The sequence below is a fragment of the Centrocercus urophasianus genome, unplaced genomic scaffold (genome assembly GCF_019232065.1).
Source record: "Centrocercus urophasianus isolate 14NV4802_14NV808 unplaced genomic scaffold, USGS_Curo_1.0 seq_10, whole genome shotgun sequence".
Taxonomy (NCBI): domain Eukaryota; kingdom Metazoa; phylum Chordata; class Aves; order Galliformes; family Phasianidae; genus Centrocercus; species Centrocercus urophasianus.
Window position 1 is genome coordinate 83,624,836 of NW_024884142.1, and position 15,508 is coordinate 83,640,343.

General features: G+C 38.2%; 1 protein-coding gene across 1 annotated transcript in view; it reads right to left on the reverse strand.

The window, feature by feature from the left end:
* USH2A (usherin) overlaps positions 1-14,437 on the reverse strand; it is a 371,535-nt gene extending 357,098 nt beyond the window's left edge. The window contains exons 1-2 of the mRNA XM_042813358.1: positions 13,917-14,437; positions 9,276-9,441 (exon numbers count right to left, since the gene is read on the reverse strand). Of these exons, the coding sequence (XP_042669292.1) occupies positions 9,276-9,441; positions 13,917-14,437 (687 nt within the window). The remainder of the gene's footprint in view (positions 1-9,275; positions 9,442-13,916) is intronic.
* Between the last annotated feature and the right edge of the window lie 1,071 nt (positions 14,438-15,508).

Genomic DNA, 15,508 nt, shown 5'->3' on the forward strand with positions numbered 1-15,508 from the left:
TAAAGTGCACAAATGTGCAATCAGAAGAGTAGTCATTAGACTGAAGTAGTATATCAAGTTGGGAACCCACTTGAACACATACTCATACTGCCTAAGGAGATTAACTGACAATTGAGAGTACCCATGTCAAACTATTTGTTTGTTTCTCTCAGTACATCAGCTTTCTAGCAGTGTGGAAACAACTGTGTCAAAGGACCATTGTTTGATTTATAGAACGCTGAGAGAAATAGATCTGTGCTCACAATTTTTAACTCTTGCTGCACAATTTCTACTATTTTTAATACTGAATTGAGCATTTGAACATATTATATTCCTCACCTTTCAACACATTCCACTCTAAGCAGCTGACAAATTATTTCCTTTTAGATTCACACACTGCCACTAAAATTTCTTTTGCCGAAAATGCCAAAAATATAAAGACTGTAGGATGGGCAAGAAAAAAAAAAAAAAAAAAAACACCTTAGGAATTATTTGCATTCTTTAGTCTAACAGTGCTCCTGTTATTAAAATTACAATTTAATTGCCTGCCACACTTTTTTTTTTTTGTATAAAGAAACAAAGAAATTGAAACCTGATGGATTTTAAATCTCAAAAAAGAAAAAAAAAAAAAAAAAAAAGAAAAATCAGGCAAAGCTTCTGCAGATTAGTCAAAACCCCAGCACCGGTCACACAAATATTTGATTCGATTCCTACCACGTTATATACATTCAGTGCAGGCTTCAGTCAGTTCTATTTTTGCAATCAAAAAATATTTGCAAATTCTAGATGAGTAGTTAGAACAGCAATGATAAAACGTTTATTTTTGCCTTTCTCCAAAATTAAAATTCAAGCATTGATGAAGCTCCCAGTCTTGTGTTCCCAGGCAAATTTTAGATTGCAATTCTAAGCCTCCAGATGTGTAGGAATTTCATGGAATTCATATTCAGGCAAGAAAGGATGCACGTGTTTTATGAGATAAATGGAGAGAAAAAGGATCCCAAATGGATCTGGGAAATGTCTTCTTCCTAAGGAGCTGAAGTTCCAACAAATTTCACTCAAGTTAACAAAAACAGTTTATATCCTAACTGTGGCCCAGGAGAAGAGACAACCACCACAATAGGACTTATGGAGTACAAGCAACTTGTTGTGCTGCCAAGAGACCCCAAAGGCTGCAAGTTCAGCAGTACAATCTTAATAAGCTGCACTCACAGCAGATTAAGTGACAAACCAGTTTCCAAGAGAGCCATGCTTATTGTTTCAACGAACAGATAGCCAAATACATTACAGAGACTGTAATAGTTTTTATTTCTCTAGTCTGTGGGGAACACGGTACTAAATATGATTAGAAGTAGTTTCAGCACACAACTGCAACTGCATCAAAAGCCATAATATGCAGAGTTTATTCAAATTCTCACCTCCCTTTCTGGGAGAGACAAACTATTCCAAATGGATACTAAGTAGGAAAACAAAGTGATTTGTTTAGTTAAAATGCCTCCCAGCTTTCCTACATTCTTAGTAAACTCAGGGAATATACCATTAAAAACACCTTATATTTAGAAATATACACACAGAGCATGTATAGAGAAAATGTTTTCCTGCTTTTAAGTCTTAGGCTACTTGCTTTTAATGCAATTTTTAAGATGTACTCAAGAACTTGTGTAGAAAATAGAAGTATTTCACAAATTGGAAAGGACAAGTTTTCTCTCGATACTCAAAGAGTTATGATGTAAAGCGGTCTCATTAAATTGTAAGTTCTTTAACCTCTTCTTGAAAGAACTGGAAGATTTAAAGATTTATAAAGAAATTTTTCCTAAACTAGGAAATGACTCATATTTGACATGTATTGAAATGATAATGCTGATTTCAATAGGCACTCTAAGAGCATTTTACTCCCAGGAGAGTAATTCAGTCATGGTTACCTTTCCACATATAGAATTTAAACTTACTTTCTAAAGCTTTTAATGTGCTATAGTCTGCCAAAACACGGCAGTTACACAGATATGATCAGGCAAAATAAAAGCTAGCAAAAAGATTATTTTTATAATTGCAGACACTATGTATAAAACAAATACATCAATCTGACATGTTCTCAAAGAATCTCTTGTTTCAGCAGCTTTGGATTTATCTGAAAATTCATGTTTGAATTCCGCCCTTCTTAACTAGTTAAATAAATTCTGAATTATCAGAAGTGAGAAACCCTTAACAGTGAAACTTTAAGAAAAAAATACATAGTGAAGCTGCTGTTACTAAGTGGCACATATCTGATACTGGCATCACTATGCAGAGATGAGGTACACAGCTGGCCTTAATCATGCATTCCTATGCTTTCAAATTTTAGATTTCTTTGAAAGATCTTAAGTTTCCCTGAGGCTTCACTTCAGTGCATATTAGACTCATTTAATACATTATATTTTCTATGTATTCTTTATTCCACTGTGCATCTACAATAAAGGTGTTTGTTTCTTTTGCTAATATGGCCCTATAATGACACAGTGGTAAATATCATTAAGACAGAATCAAACACAGGACTCTAAAACACTCAGAAGTCTCAAGGACTTGATCCTCACCTACTGAAATCAACTAGAATAGTAACAGTACTTTCAAGGAAACAGAGTTCACAGTTTAAATACCTGTTATATATTGCAGAGGTTAAAAAAACAAGCTCCTTTACAAACTATAAGCGATGAAAGATAAAGGAAGACATCTTTAAATGCAAACAAGTCCCATTAATTGGAGAGCGTGAAAAGTGGTCAAAATTCCCTTTTGTGGCAAATCCACTTCAACTTACCTCAGCAGAACTATTCAAGGATGATTTTTCTCAAATGTTTATGGAGTTTAAAGAGCAAACAAACGGATCACCAACAGCTCTGTCAGCAACATACCACATATAAAGAAGACTGCATAAACTATTAAAAAGAATGACGTTATTGTTAGACTGATGCCATCTAGTCTCAAGTACCCTTTTTCCACAGTCTATTTCAAGACTGTTAGTGACTCATGCTCAGCACACTTCTGGCAGTGGTTGCTATCGTAATATTGCATGAAAAGGAAAAAAATCCCTAGTCCACCTTCACAAATTGGTGATACAAATGCCCATCTTTTCCCATGTTTTTTTAAGCATGTTACCATGCTTAAAAAAAAAAACAACTTTATCCCTGGTATTCTGATCAGAAGACTGTTTCAGGAATAGTCTGTTGCAATAGAACAAATTTCATTTTCAAATTAAATAGCTCCTTTTTTTCCTGTGTGGTGATCATTCTCCAACAGAGTTAGAGAAGAAAACTGCAAGACCTCTTATTCTTCACTGTAGTCAAATCCCAAAAGAAGGTTCTTGAAATCATTTTCTGTAAAGCGAACACAGCACCTGTCACTGTCATCATACATTTAGTACCTCTGCTCTGAATTATATTCTCTAAATATGAACATCTGAAGCTATACACAAAATTTCACACAAAACTTCAGACAGGAACAGCAGCAATAATGCTTCTCTATCACAACCTTAGAAATCTCTCCAGATGCATTTCCCCAACACATCCTGCAAGTCTGTCATAACTGCCACATGGGGCAATTACTTCAGCCATTTCTGATATTTGACTACTTTGCAATAGTTTTTGTGATTAGTTTTAAAGTTAATACCATTAATTTTACAGCAACAAATTTTCCTTTATGCCTGTTACCTTAGTAACCTTTTCAATCATTCAGTTTTTCCTGTTCGTCTTTCTGATTATGCCTGTCCATTTGATGTTACCAGATAGTATCAGTACACTCCTAATATTTCTGCCAAGATCATTAATGAAAACACAATACTAGACTCAACCAAAGACTGATTTTCAAAGAATTGTACTTTTTCCTATAGATTACACATTCCTTTGAGCAGTATCTATTGCTACCCCTCCCCATGAGCATTTTCTTTGACTCTTACAACTTCTCATGGGGTGTCACATCAATACTAATACTGAACTCCAGATAAAGGAAATCTGACAGATTTACTTTGCTTGAAAATCAGTTTTCTCATCAAAAAAAAAAGCTAAGAGGTTAGACAGTGATGAGCTATCTTTAGTAAATCCATGTTTCATTTTATCCCATTTTCCATTTACCTCCACATCTTTATCTATTCTTTCAGAATCTTCTCTAAATCCTCATATGCCACTGTGTCAAGGCAAATAGGTCTGTGTTACCAACATCTTTTCTTTCCTTCCTCTTTGTACTGGCTCTGGCTGGGATGAAGTTGACTTTTTTCATTGCAGCTTGCGCTGTACTGTATTTTGGATTTGTGGATAAAAGAGTGCTGACCCATACTAGCATTTTAGCTATTGCTAAATAGTGCTTCAACAGTTCCAAGCCCTCTCTTTTCCCACTACATTCTACCCATCCCACTCCTGCAAGTAAGCAAGCTATGTTTGGACAAGTAGTTTGGAGGGGACACAGCTGACCTAAGCAGACCAAACAGCTACTCCACACAATAAAACATCACACTTAACAATAAAATGGAATAGAACAAGGATTTCGGGTAGTTGGAGGTTTGTCTTCTATGGTGGCAGTTGCTCAGGCACTGGCTGGGCAACAATCTGCTTGTGGGAGAGGCTGAGCAATTGTCTTCACAATTGTCTTCGCATCACTTGTTTGGTTTGGGACCTTAGTGAAATAATCCTTAACCTCAAGCACATCTTTACCCTCTTGCCTACTTATGTTTAAGATCTTAATAAACTGTTTACCACTTAACTGTCATTGCAAAATCTAATTCAGCTTGACTTCTTTACAGTTTTATTTCTACTCCTACATACTTTTCTCTGCAAATTTCCTCCCCCATTCCCTTGTGCCTGTAGACTGTCACCTCTAATTGCAAAGGTGCTTATTCACTCACATAAGCCAGAGTACTGTACCTCAATTTTTTCCTCATCTTAAGAGTAAAGAATCCTCTTAACAGCATTTATTTTGAAGAACACTCAGGACTTTTTCCATTTGATGTCTCGGTTTCTCTGTCTTGTTTCATTGAAATTATCCTGTTAGCCTGTTCTTTTTGAAACCAAATGACCATTCCTTTTTATCCTACCTCAATAAATATTATTTTTGAGACCAACATCTCTACTAATGCCCTCATCGCATAACAAAGCTGGTAGATCCTCTAGTTAGCGAAGAAACCTTTGTACATGAAAACAAATATTTAGGTCCTCTTCTTAGAGGAATTTTAACTTCCCAGCTATAAACTAGAGCATAAGTCTCTTCAACAACACAGTTCTCAATAGTAGTTATCTAATGAATGACACATCTGAATCCAAACCTGAAAAATTAAAATCCTATATTACTCCAGCAGAATTCATTTACTAGTTTTCTTCTCTACTAGATTTTATTACGAAGAAACTCTTTTCAATCTGATTTTCCTTTCTTCTTTATTAATTACTATCTGATGTCATTTCACCATTTAGCTTTCATTATGATCATTCCTCAATAGCTCATACGCTTCCAGGCATACCTGCCACCCTATCACATTTCTGCTCTTACGGTCAGTTTCACATCTGCCACCAGTACTTCAAGCTCCTCTCTCCTAGCATTTACATACAAATACCTTCATTTTTCCAGCTCACCATGTTAACTTCAGTGTCTTCAGGTTCCCGGCTCTGCTTGGCTTTGGAGAGGTTTGGCCTGAATCACTTACATACAAGCACACCAGTGGTTCAGAGACAGCCATGGATCTTAACTCCTCAGCTGAGGTCCTCTCTCACAAACAATTACATCACACACGCTCTTTTTGCAAACCACAACCAAAACAAAAACAAGAATTCAGTCTGCCATGAACACTGTTACTGAGACCAAATGTCAGTTTCCCCTAGCTCTTATTCCAGTCAAAGATAGACAGCAACCAAACCAGACAGTCTCCCCTGCCTACCAGTCAAGCACATATCATGGTCTTGAATGGTTTTGAATAATACTTTACAATATTCTGTAGAAAGAGCTTCATCAGGCTTATAGCCAATAGAACTTACAAGCCACCTATTTTGACCTGCAGTTACGAGCTACCTTCTCTACAAAGACACATTCTCTCTGAACTAAGAGAAAAAGCTACTCTTCATTTTTTTCCTTATAGTCTCAGAGATTATAAGGAGTAAATACGTTTCCTCTATTAGTCAAGCCATATATATTCAAATCCAGGCATATTGGATTTGCAGCATTTAATGTTTCCAATTTGAATTTTGGGGAAATGAATCTCTGACACAGTTAAAACGCTTTCATAATAAACAGATATCACCACAAATACCTTCAGTTACCAATAGTATCTGAACTGTATTATCTAAAAATTTTAAGTGCATAAAGAAGTCTGAACAAGGTTATTCTAATTATGGTTCATACACAGAGGATGTATTTTACGTAACATCCTGTTTACAATAGATACATCCCATTTCATCTCTCTTCCCCTCAAACCCACAGGCTTTTAGGTGTTCTACAACTCCAGATAGAGAGACAGAGATAGAGGAAAACTACTCAGGTTTTTGTTACACCTTTCTTCATAAATACAAATTTAATCACATACATGATAATATACATTCCACATTTTCAACCTGTCTTATCAGAAATAGTATCTGATTGTCTAAAAACATTCACAAACATTTTTCTTTTCAGCCAAAAAAAGACATCAAGCAAGGAGTCAATTCTGAATAGATTTTTTTTTACATCAAGATGCATCATCCAGCTCTGGTAAGATCTCCCATAAAAAAATGTTGCCAGACAATGTTCTGACACATGCCAAATTCAGATAAGCACTGGAAAAGTTGCTAAATCTATTCCTCATTTAGCCTGTCTTCACATCACAGCCACATACATGACATCTCTAGTAGAAGAGCAATTTCCTTTTTGTTTCTGTAGGAGACTATATAGCAACTCCACTGATGACACCACACCTACTACAGCGTGTCTGGAGGAAAACCCCCAAGTTTCCTATTTCACTGACATTAGGCCCAGTGCTCTTCTCCGCTCGAAAATCCAGGCTACGTCTACAAAAGCGTCACAGAACTCAGCGCGCTAATCCTTTGCAGGAGTCATTTCTGCCTCAACAAGAAGAGAAAGTCCACGCTGTAAAACAGCAGTAGTAACTCGCCTATGGCTGCACTCTGCCACAGCTCCCCCTGCTGCCTTCACCTCCGTTATCTCACGAACAGAGCACGCAAGGACCCACCGCGTGCTGCAGTGCCCGTGCCCACAGCCAGATCATTGCCTGTGGAGAAGAGTGATCAGTCAGGAGTCACACTTGCACAAAGACTGGATGATCTGTACTTTTACGTGCGACTCCAAGCTTTCCCCCTTGTCTTTAAAGGGATTTCCTAATCTCTATAAAACCACACTGCGTGTTATTCTCAGAAGGGTTTTTCATCTGCTGAAGACAAGGCTGAGATCTGCAAATGTCTGGGAACCACCTTATCATCAAATGCTATTACAGTCTGAAGGTGTAAGCACTTCCATATGAATGTTGCATTTGCTCAGAATCGCAGGATGGTATGGGTTGGAAGGGATCTTCTTAAAGCCCACCCAGCCCCAACCCCCAGGGGTGGGCAGGGCTGCCCCAACCAGCTCTGGCTGCCCAGGACCCCATCCAACCTGACCTTGAGCATCAGCAGGGATGGGGCACTTGCAGCAGTTTGGGCAGTTGTGCCACTGCCTCACTGCCTTCCCAGTGAAGATTCTATTCCTCCTATCTCATTTAAATCTACTCTTTAATTTATTATCCTATTGTCTTATCACTACACTGCTTGTATTTCTGTACAGTTCCTCTTATAATGTCCTTCTCCATTTATTTCTGTATTTATAGAAAAAATGTTTTGGACAGCAGCTAAAAGTTTAAAGGACTTTAAACCTTTAATTGTAGTTTAACAGCCACACCTAGGGCTAAACGGATCACACTGCAGCCACTATCATCTTTAACACCAAGATGAACAACACAACAAATCACAGAATGTAAAGCTCAACCCTGAGCTCAGAAACATAGAAAAATTATTAGGCCCTGTAGGCCCTGTGAGGGTCTAAAAACCACATATCTTTATTCCTCCTGTGCACTGAACAGCAGTCCAAAGAAACAAATGACTAAATGGTAAGGAGCACTTGAGGGCTCTTTGTAATGCAATTTAAAATAGTGTGTACATTTAAATCCAGACCTTTCATTCTCTCCTTTACTATGCCAGGCTTTAACAGTTTCTAAGACTAGTACAAAATGAGGCTGACAGCAACAGCAGTAATATAGCACCCTTGGAGCATTCGAAGTGTAAAGTTCATTAGTTCTACCTTAAGGTCACTCTTTTAATCCAACAGCAAAAATCTTATTCACACTACCACACTGTTATCCCAGAAAAAAGAAAACTGCCAAAAAAAAAAAAAAAAAAAAAAATCAAGACATCAGCTTAGATACTTCTTAAGAGTGACAATATCAGCACTAAAAATCCAAATCACAGTCAATACCTCTTAGCAAGTTTCAGGAAAGCAGGAAAACTCTTCTTGATTGCGCTGTAAACCAAATGAAGTTTAGCAGACCAGATAAAGGAAATGAAGGAAGAAGAAGATTAACGTTTCAATACCTGATAATTTTGTTTTGTAATTATTAGTTGAACTTGGCTTACAAACAAGAATTTACTAGAATGTCTGTAGGGAATTACTAGGCACGCAAATAACTGAATGCATTTTAATTTCTCCTGCATTTGTTTGCTGATTTTTTTGATTTTTTTTTTTTTTTTAACTCAATTTTGCTTTATCCTCAGTAGATATGTAGAAAACGCTATGTCAACAAAAGACTATTAGAACACAAGGATTGTGTTTTAACAACGCTGAAGTATATTTTTAAAGTAAGAGGCAATAGCTTTCTAACAAGCTTGATTGAGCTTGAAGAAACCCTTATACAGGTTCACTTATATGCACTGTGAGAAGTTCTAAGAATTAAATGGGACACTTCTCTCAGTATGTTTGTACATATACATGAGGATGACACTGTCTTTTTTAGGGAGTGTCTCAGACTCATGATTGTTGCTAAGATGAAAATAAGTAGTTTTTCTTCACTGCAAATACTCTTGCTCTTAAGGGCAAGTATTTTCAGTCTTATTTGCTCAGCAAATGTGTACAGCTTTTCCTTCCAGTGTGAAATTAGCAATCACCTCGATATGCACTCTAGAATTAATATCTTTACCTACATGACTCAAGAGTTATCTGTCACATTCCCCAGTTTTTCCCTTCTAGTGAAGATATTTGTACAGTTATGCCATTCTCACACAAATGTTGTAATTCAACAAATATTAAGGAGGTTTTCTTCTTTTACTCACCTGCACACTAAGATGAATCCATTTCTTCACAAGAATTCTCCCCAGTGTCATTACTTTTATTGGTGGCTGCAAACCATTTACTGTGCGATAATAAAACATGGTCTCTTTCTCAGATATTGTGAGTTTGAACACAGTCTGCCCATCAATAGCCTTTTCTATCACACACCTTTGGAAATAACCAAGAAAAACAACGTAAGGTCAGAAGCACACATATATACACATTCTTGCCAAGGTGCTATCCTGTAAAATGATGCTAACCAGAATGCATTAAAATAAACGTTAAAATACAGATCCTGAGAAAACACTCACTGACAGTGAAAGTCACAGGATTACTAAGTATAAGAACTACCAAACAGACTTTACATCTTAGTCTGCAACATACATATTTTTAATTTGTAGTGCATTCAAGCCCCTAATCTTAGGATCATTGAAGTTGGATAAGATCACTGATGTCATCTAGTGCAGCTATCAACCCACCATCCCCATGCCCACTAAACCATGACCCTCAGTACCACATCTGCCCTATTCTTGAAAGCCTGCAAGGATGGAGACTCCACCACTTCCCTGGGCAGCCCATTCCAATAAAACCAAAGCCAAGTCAGGTGGCTACCTTGCCACTTGTTAGGTGTTTTTTTCCATGGAGACTTCACATCAATATCAAACTCTACGCTGAAATATAAGGACAAGAATATACTACCTATACTAACCCATGTTACATTTCTAAGTGTTCAAATAGTTTTGACAAATGAGCAACCACCATGCTGAGGGCCCTGAGAAAGCATAGGTGATATATGCTTTGAATCAGCTATGTATTTTATTTATTAATCTAATCATTACTGCAAAAAAATCTATTCCATTTCATCTGCTTGAGAAATCCAGTCCCCCATTTGCCCATGAAGAACCAAATACTTAGTCTGGTGCAACTGCTATAACAAGTATGCTAACTCATAAGAGAATCAGAAAACCAACTTTCCCATTAATAAATCTTCACCTTTCTACAGTACTCACTGCTACGCATTACAGAAATAGCATCAAAATGCTGTTCTCCGATAGCACCCATATTTGTTGATTTACATTTAAAACCAAGGGAAAGATTAACTAACTGTTACCATTTTAGTCTCCTGGAATGTTGTCAGAATAACTTGACAAATGCAGATATTTATTTAGCAAACCTTACTGAAAATCATGTGTCTTAATATATTGTTGATTGATCTTTTCAACATTTTGTTTGCCTGTAAACACACTAGTTTTGCTAGATAATAAATGTGAGGAAAGGCTCAGCTAAGTAGCAAAATATTTAGGAACTGGATTTAGCCAGTTCCTGGATAAACAATAATTGGATAATCCCGTTTTTTGTTTAATTTAGTTATCTAAAACAAACATTCCTGCATTGTTTTTATCCCCAAAGGGGATAAAACTTTAAGAAGGCAAGTGACCTTGATGTACATCACTTTGAAAACTGAAAAGAACAAATGCGGATTATGACTCACTACTAAAAAAGCAAAATCAGAAGGTAGAAAACAGAGGAGGAAGGAAAAAAACAGCAGTAATATAGGCGATATAGGCATAAGTGTAAGTTCTGAATGGGAGCACTATTTTCCATTCCAGTTACGATTTCAGAGAGAAACCACTGTTCTTTATGAAGTTCCCAACTTCTGTTAACCTACAATCTCCTAGAGCCAATTCCTGGCATTCTTGATGGTGGGGTTGAAGGAAGAACAAAGCCACAGGGATCAATAAAGTAAAATTGGGTAGAAACTAATCTAGAGGCACTGCTGATCCTCTCACATTAACTACAGTACCTGGCAACATCTGCACAGGCTCAAAATCAGACATACTGTATTTCAAGGTGACATCCCACTTCTGTCTAAGTGCTTATGCAAAATACAGGAATTAATATAAGGCGATTGGATACAACTGTAGTCTTTTTTTTATTAAAAAAAAAAAGTAGCAACATACCTACTGCCCACTTCACAGTCAGGCCATTTCACTGCATTATTTTTGTGCATGGAAGGTTCTGGCTCATTTTTCTTCAACCTTCATTATTTTCTGGCCATCTAAATTCCAGTTAGCCCAACTCAATCTAAATTGAAACAAGCTGTCTGTAATGATTATTCATATATGCTAAGCTTCTACTCAGTCTTATCCTACTCTATTTCCAAGGGTTATCACCATATACTGTCTCCCAGACTATGCTATGTCCTATGCACAGGTTTTCTGAAAACCTTTAGATTAACTGATGAGCACATGCAGCATGAGAGGAAGCATAAGAAAAGAACAAGTCAGATAGAAGAGGTTTGCTCACTTACTGCACATACTGCCTAGAGGGAAATAAATTTAAAGATTGGAGTTACAAACATCAGTGTTTTCTCACTGTCCTCTTGCATTTAAGATCTCCAATATGAGGGGATTTAAAGGAATACCTACAAAGATCTACACACATTATAACGCATCCAAATAACATGGGGCTACTGTACTTCATGCAAGAGTACTTTTTAAGTAAATGAAATAGCTTGTTAGCATTTAAATTATTCTATGAGTAAAATGAGTTATGATCCATCTAAGGGCCTGGTGGCAGCACAAAGACTTAAATTAAACCCAGTTCAGTGGAGTCCTCCAGTATAACAATGGGATTTAAAAGTCTCACAAATAATATTTAGTGAAGACATCTCCACTTCAGAGACCGCAAAATGGAGGACAGCTGGCAAGTCAAACTTCTACCAGTCTGAAGGAATCACTATACCAATAAAATAAAAGGAAGACATCTTAGCTTGCAGTTAAATCATTTATCTTCTCTAGGATGCCTTCCAAGTCAAGCTTCCAGGGCTATACATGTGCAATTACTGTTCCTCCAAATCTTCCCCAGGACTGGAGTTCTGCATTCCTTTAGTGAGGAAAATGAACTTTTTTTGGTAGACAGTAAAAAAAATAGTCTGGACAGCAGCATATCATCCTCTCCACTGGAATAAATGTTGTCCAACTTCAATTTTCAATACTAGGCTCTACCATTGTCTTTTCTACCTTGAATATTAGCAAACTCACAAGGCATAGGAATGAAGCAAACCTCTACAAAAAACTGAATAAAAACATTTAGATTTTAAAGCTATCTATAAAGTCCACTGAACAGAAACATGTACATCCCATGCCATTAACACAGCAGCAGTAGGAAAGTAATATTTTATACAAGCCCATGGATAATCAGACATATAGGGAGTCTGGTTTCTGTATAGCACTTCATCATTTGAAACTAAGCACACACACTTCACTATTTCAGGCTCTATGGAAGAACAGCCTATCCCACTGACAAAGAGTTCAACAGATTTCACTCAACACACTGCCACAAAAGCTTGCTTAGAAATTAGTTGGACTTTTCTACTTCAAGTTAAGCATATGCTCTGCTGGATGAGAACCTGATATGCCTGCATGCATGCGGACAACATTACAACTTAAGACAACCCCAGGAAGGGGCTCTCCCATGTTTGAGATTCAAACATTTAGAAAATACTGTCTGCAAAAGACACTAGGCCAAAGCTCCAGAGACAGCTTCACATATACCTTCATCCTAGCTGCTTTACCTTAAGCTTGAACTGAAGTCACTTGTGCCCTCCAGGTCTCACTTATTTTCCCTTCAATAACCATTATTTCTATACTGAGGTTGCTGTTGGTTTTTTTTTTTTTTAGAAAGGTAATTATCCTTCCATTAAAGCAGACTTAATTTCACACATTTCTAATGTTTCAGATTATTTTCTTACTCTTAAGCAACTTGTTTCATGGCAGCATGCAAAATAAGCATTCAATATTCTGCATTATCTTAATTCTACCAATTAGAGCACAAGTACAAAAGCATTTCTGATATATATCCTGAAATGTATTATAATTTTTCTGTGCTTTCACTTTAAGCAGGACCTACATAACTAGGAGAAGGACAAGGAGGCTCTGCATATTATGATCCATAGATAGAACTCTCCTGCAGGATTTGTCAATCAGCTTTCCAAAAAAGCAAGTTTTAATTGCAGTAATGCTCCACCAAGCTGAAAGGCTACTTCAAATAGCCCTATTTGCTGAACTATGCAACACATAGGTGCATAAGAGAGAACACCTAAAGAAACTTCATTAGTAGTCTTAATAGTGGAATATTCTATAAAGGCAGTAATATGATCTCCAGTTCAGCCAACATCTGTTATGGTCACTCCTCTATAGTACTAAAATATTCATTTGGGGAGATCTGAGGGTGTTTCCTCACTTGTTTAAGGAGTAGAATTGGTGCAATTCCTAAAAGTTCAGTTTTTTTTTCCCTCCCCATCAAGAAAGAAGCAAAAGCTCTGACAACACATTTTCACAGCAGTTTTTAGGAGGAATGTGAATTAGAAACATACATTTCGATTTTCACAAATAGCGATGTGTGTTGTATGCAAATAGTTTCCACTGCAACAACGGGACTTCTATGTGAGTCAGTGCTACTGAAACTGAGCCTACTGTCCTGACATTTGCAAAGATCCCAAACTAAATACGGCTTTAAAACATCAGAGTTTCTCACTGCAGCTTTTTAAAATTTTAAATAGCTTGCTAATAATGATCTTGACTGCAATGATCAATTTTTTTAAGAGCCCCAGGAAAGTAAACACCTTCAATACTACTTACATTACACCTTCTTGCTCAGGTTTCAACCATACAGTTAACGTAAATGAAGCTGACAGCCTCAGTAATGGGGGAGTAGAGAAGCAATCCTTCTGGTTATGAAAAATAAAACTTGAAGCGTTGCTGAAGGACCCTGGAGGCAAGTCCTTTTTGTCCTCTGTGACACAGGTGCCGAGGCCTTCAGGAAAAAGCAGTTTATATGAAGGAGGTGATGACCTGTATGGGCATTCTTGAACACAAAACCTCTGAGTGCAGGACATAATACTTTCAGCAGCTACTGAGCTATGACAAAAAGTACTTCGGTCTGGCAGCCCACAGGTGGCTTGAGTTGGCACAGTTGACACATTCTTGAAAGCTCCCACATTTTCAAGTCTAGGGAAATGTCCCTGAGAGCTGACCAACACAAAGGAGTCATAACAAGTTAAGATTAAAGTTTCAATAGCATGAAACAAGAAACGACACCTCAAGGAAAGAGCCCAGCAATTCATGTTTACAAAAAAGCTCCTCCTGATTAAAGCATCCATAAATAAATAACGATGTCCATGTCGGTAGTAGTGTCCTCAGGTGGTACACTCTAAGAGTTTATGTAGCATTCCATCTTCAGAACACCAATTCATGGACTCAGTCCTCATCTACGTCTTCCAGCCAGTAAAACACACATGAGGGACAGCTGGTATCTGCAAACCACAGAAAACAGACAATGCAAGGGAGGAATGGGATTTTTCTGACCGGGGCCAAGCCCCACTGGGGTTATTAAGTATTTGGAGTCTTTCTTCAACTTTCTATCAGCAGATCAATCTGCACGCTTGCTGGCCAACACCAAATACCTCCAAAACGAGGCCCTGAGGAACAGGCCTGCTGCAGGCCACACGCAGCTTAACCCAGATCTGCTGTGATACACAGAGCAGACACACAGCTTTACACTTTAAGGTGATGAGCACAGAGTACTGCAGCAAACCACAGCATTAGCAAACAGTTTAGCGTCAGGCACTCAGAATGTATTTTCCAGCAGTTTCAAGCCTGTTCACCGAATTCTTAAACCCCCCAGAGCTTACCTCAGCTTTACACCGCTAGCTGTAAGCTGCTCGACCTCAGCCTGCCAGAGCTATTCTAGGGCACAGACAGTGGCTGCAAGCGATGCTCCTCCAGCGCCTCTTCTCCTGAGGCACAGTGTGGGTGCGGCTGCTGGCCGCCTGCCCCCGTGCAGCACCCCACTACCCCGCTCTTCCCCACTTCCTGCCTTTTCCCGCCGCCCAGCTCCCACAGCTCCTTTCAGCCCTGCGCAAAGCTGATTAGCTCCACACTCCCCATCTGGCCCAGGGAATCTTGCTAACTGCAAATACCTTCCCTGATATTCACTGGCAGGCATCTCAGCCGGCTAAGGGGCCATTAAATAATTTCGTTTACCCATTAGTTACTACACCCAGCAGGAGAGCAGAGCAGTGCAGCTCCCTGCAACACCACCATGGTCTTCTCCCACCCCATGACCCAGGCCCACCAGCAGCCCCCACTCTGTGCCTACCACTGGTTCAAGTAGCTGCACCTGGTCGAGGCACTGTGTCCGTGCTCCCCCCACCTGGCTTTAGCTGTTACAT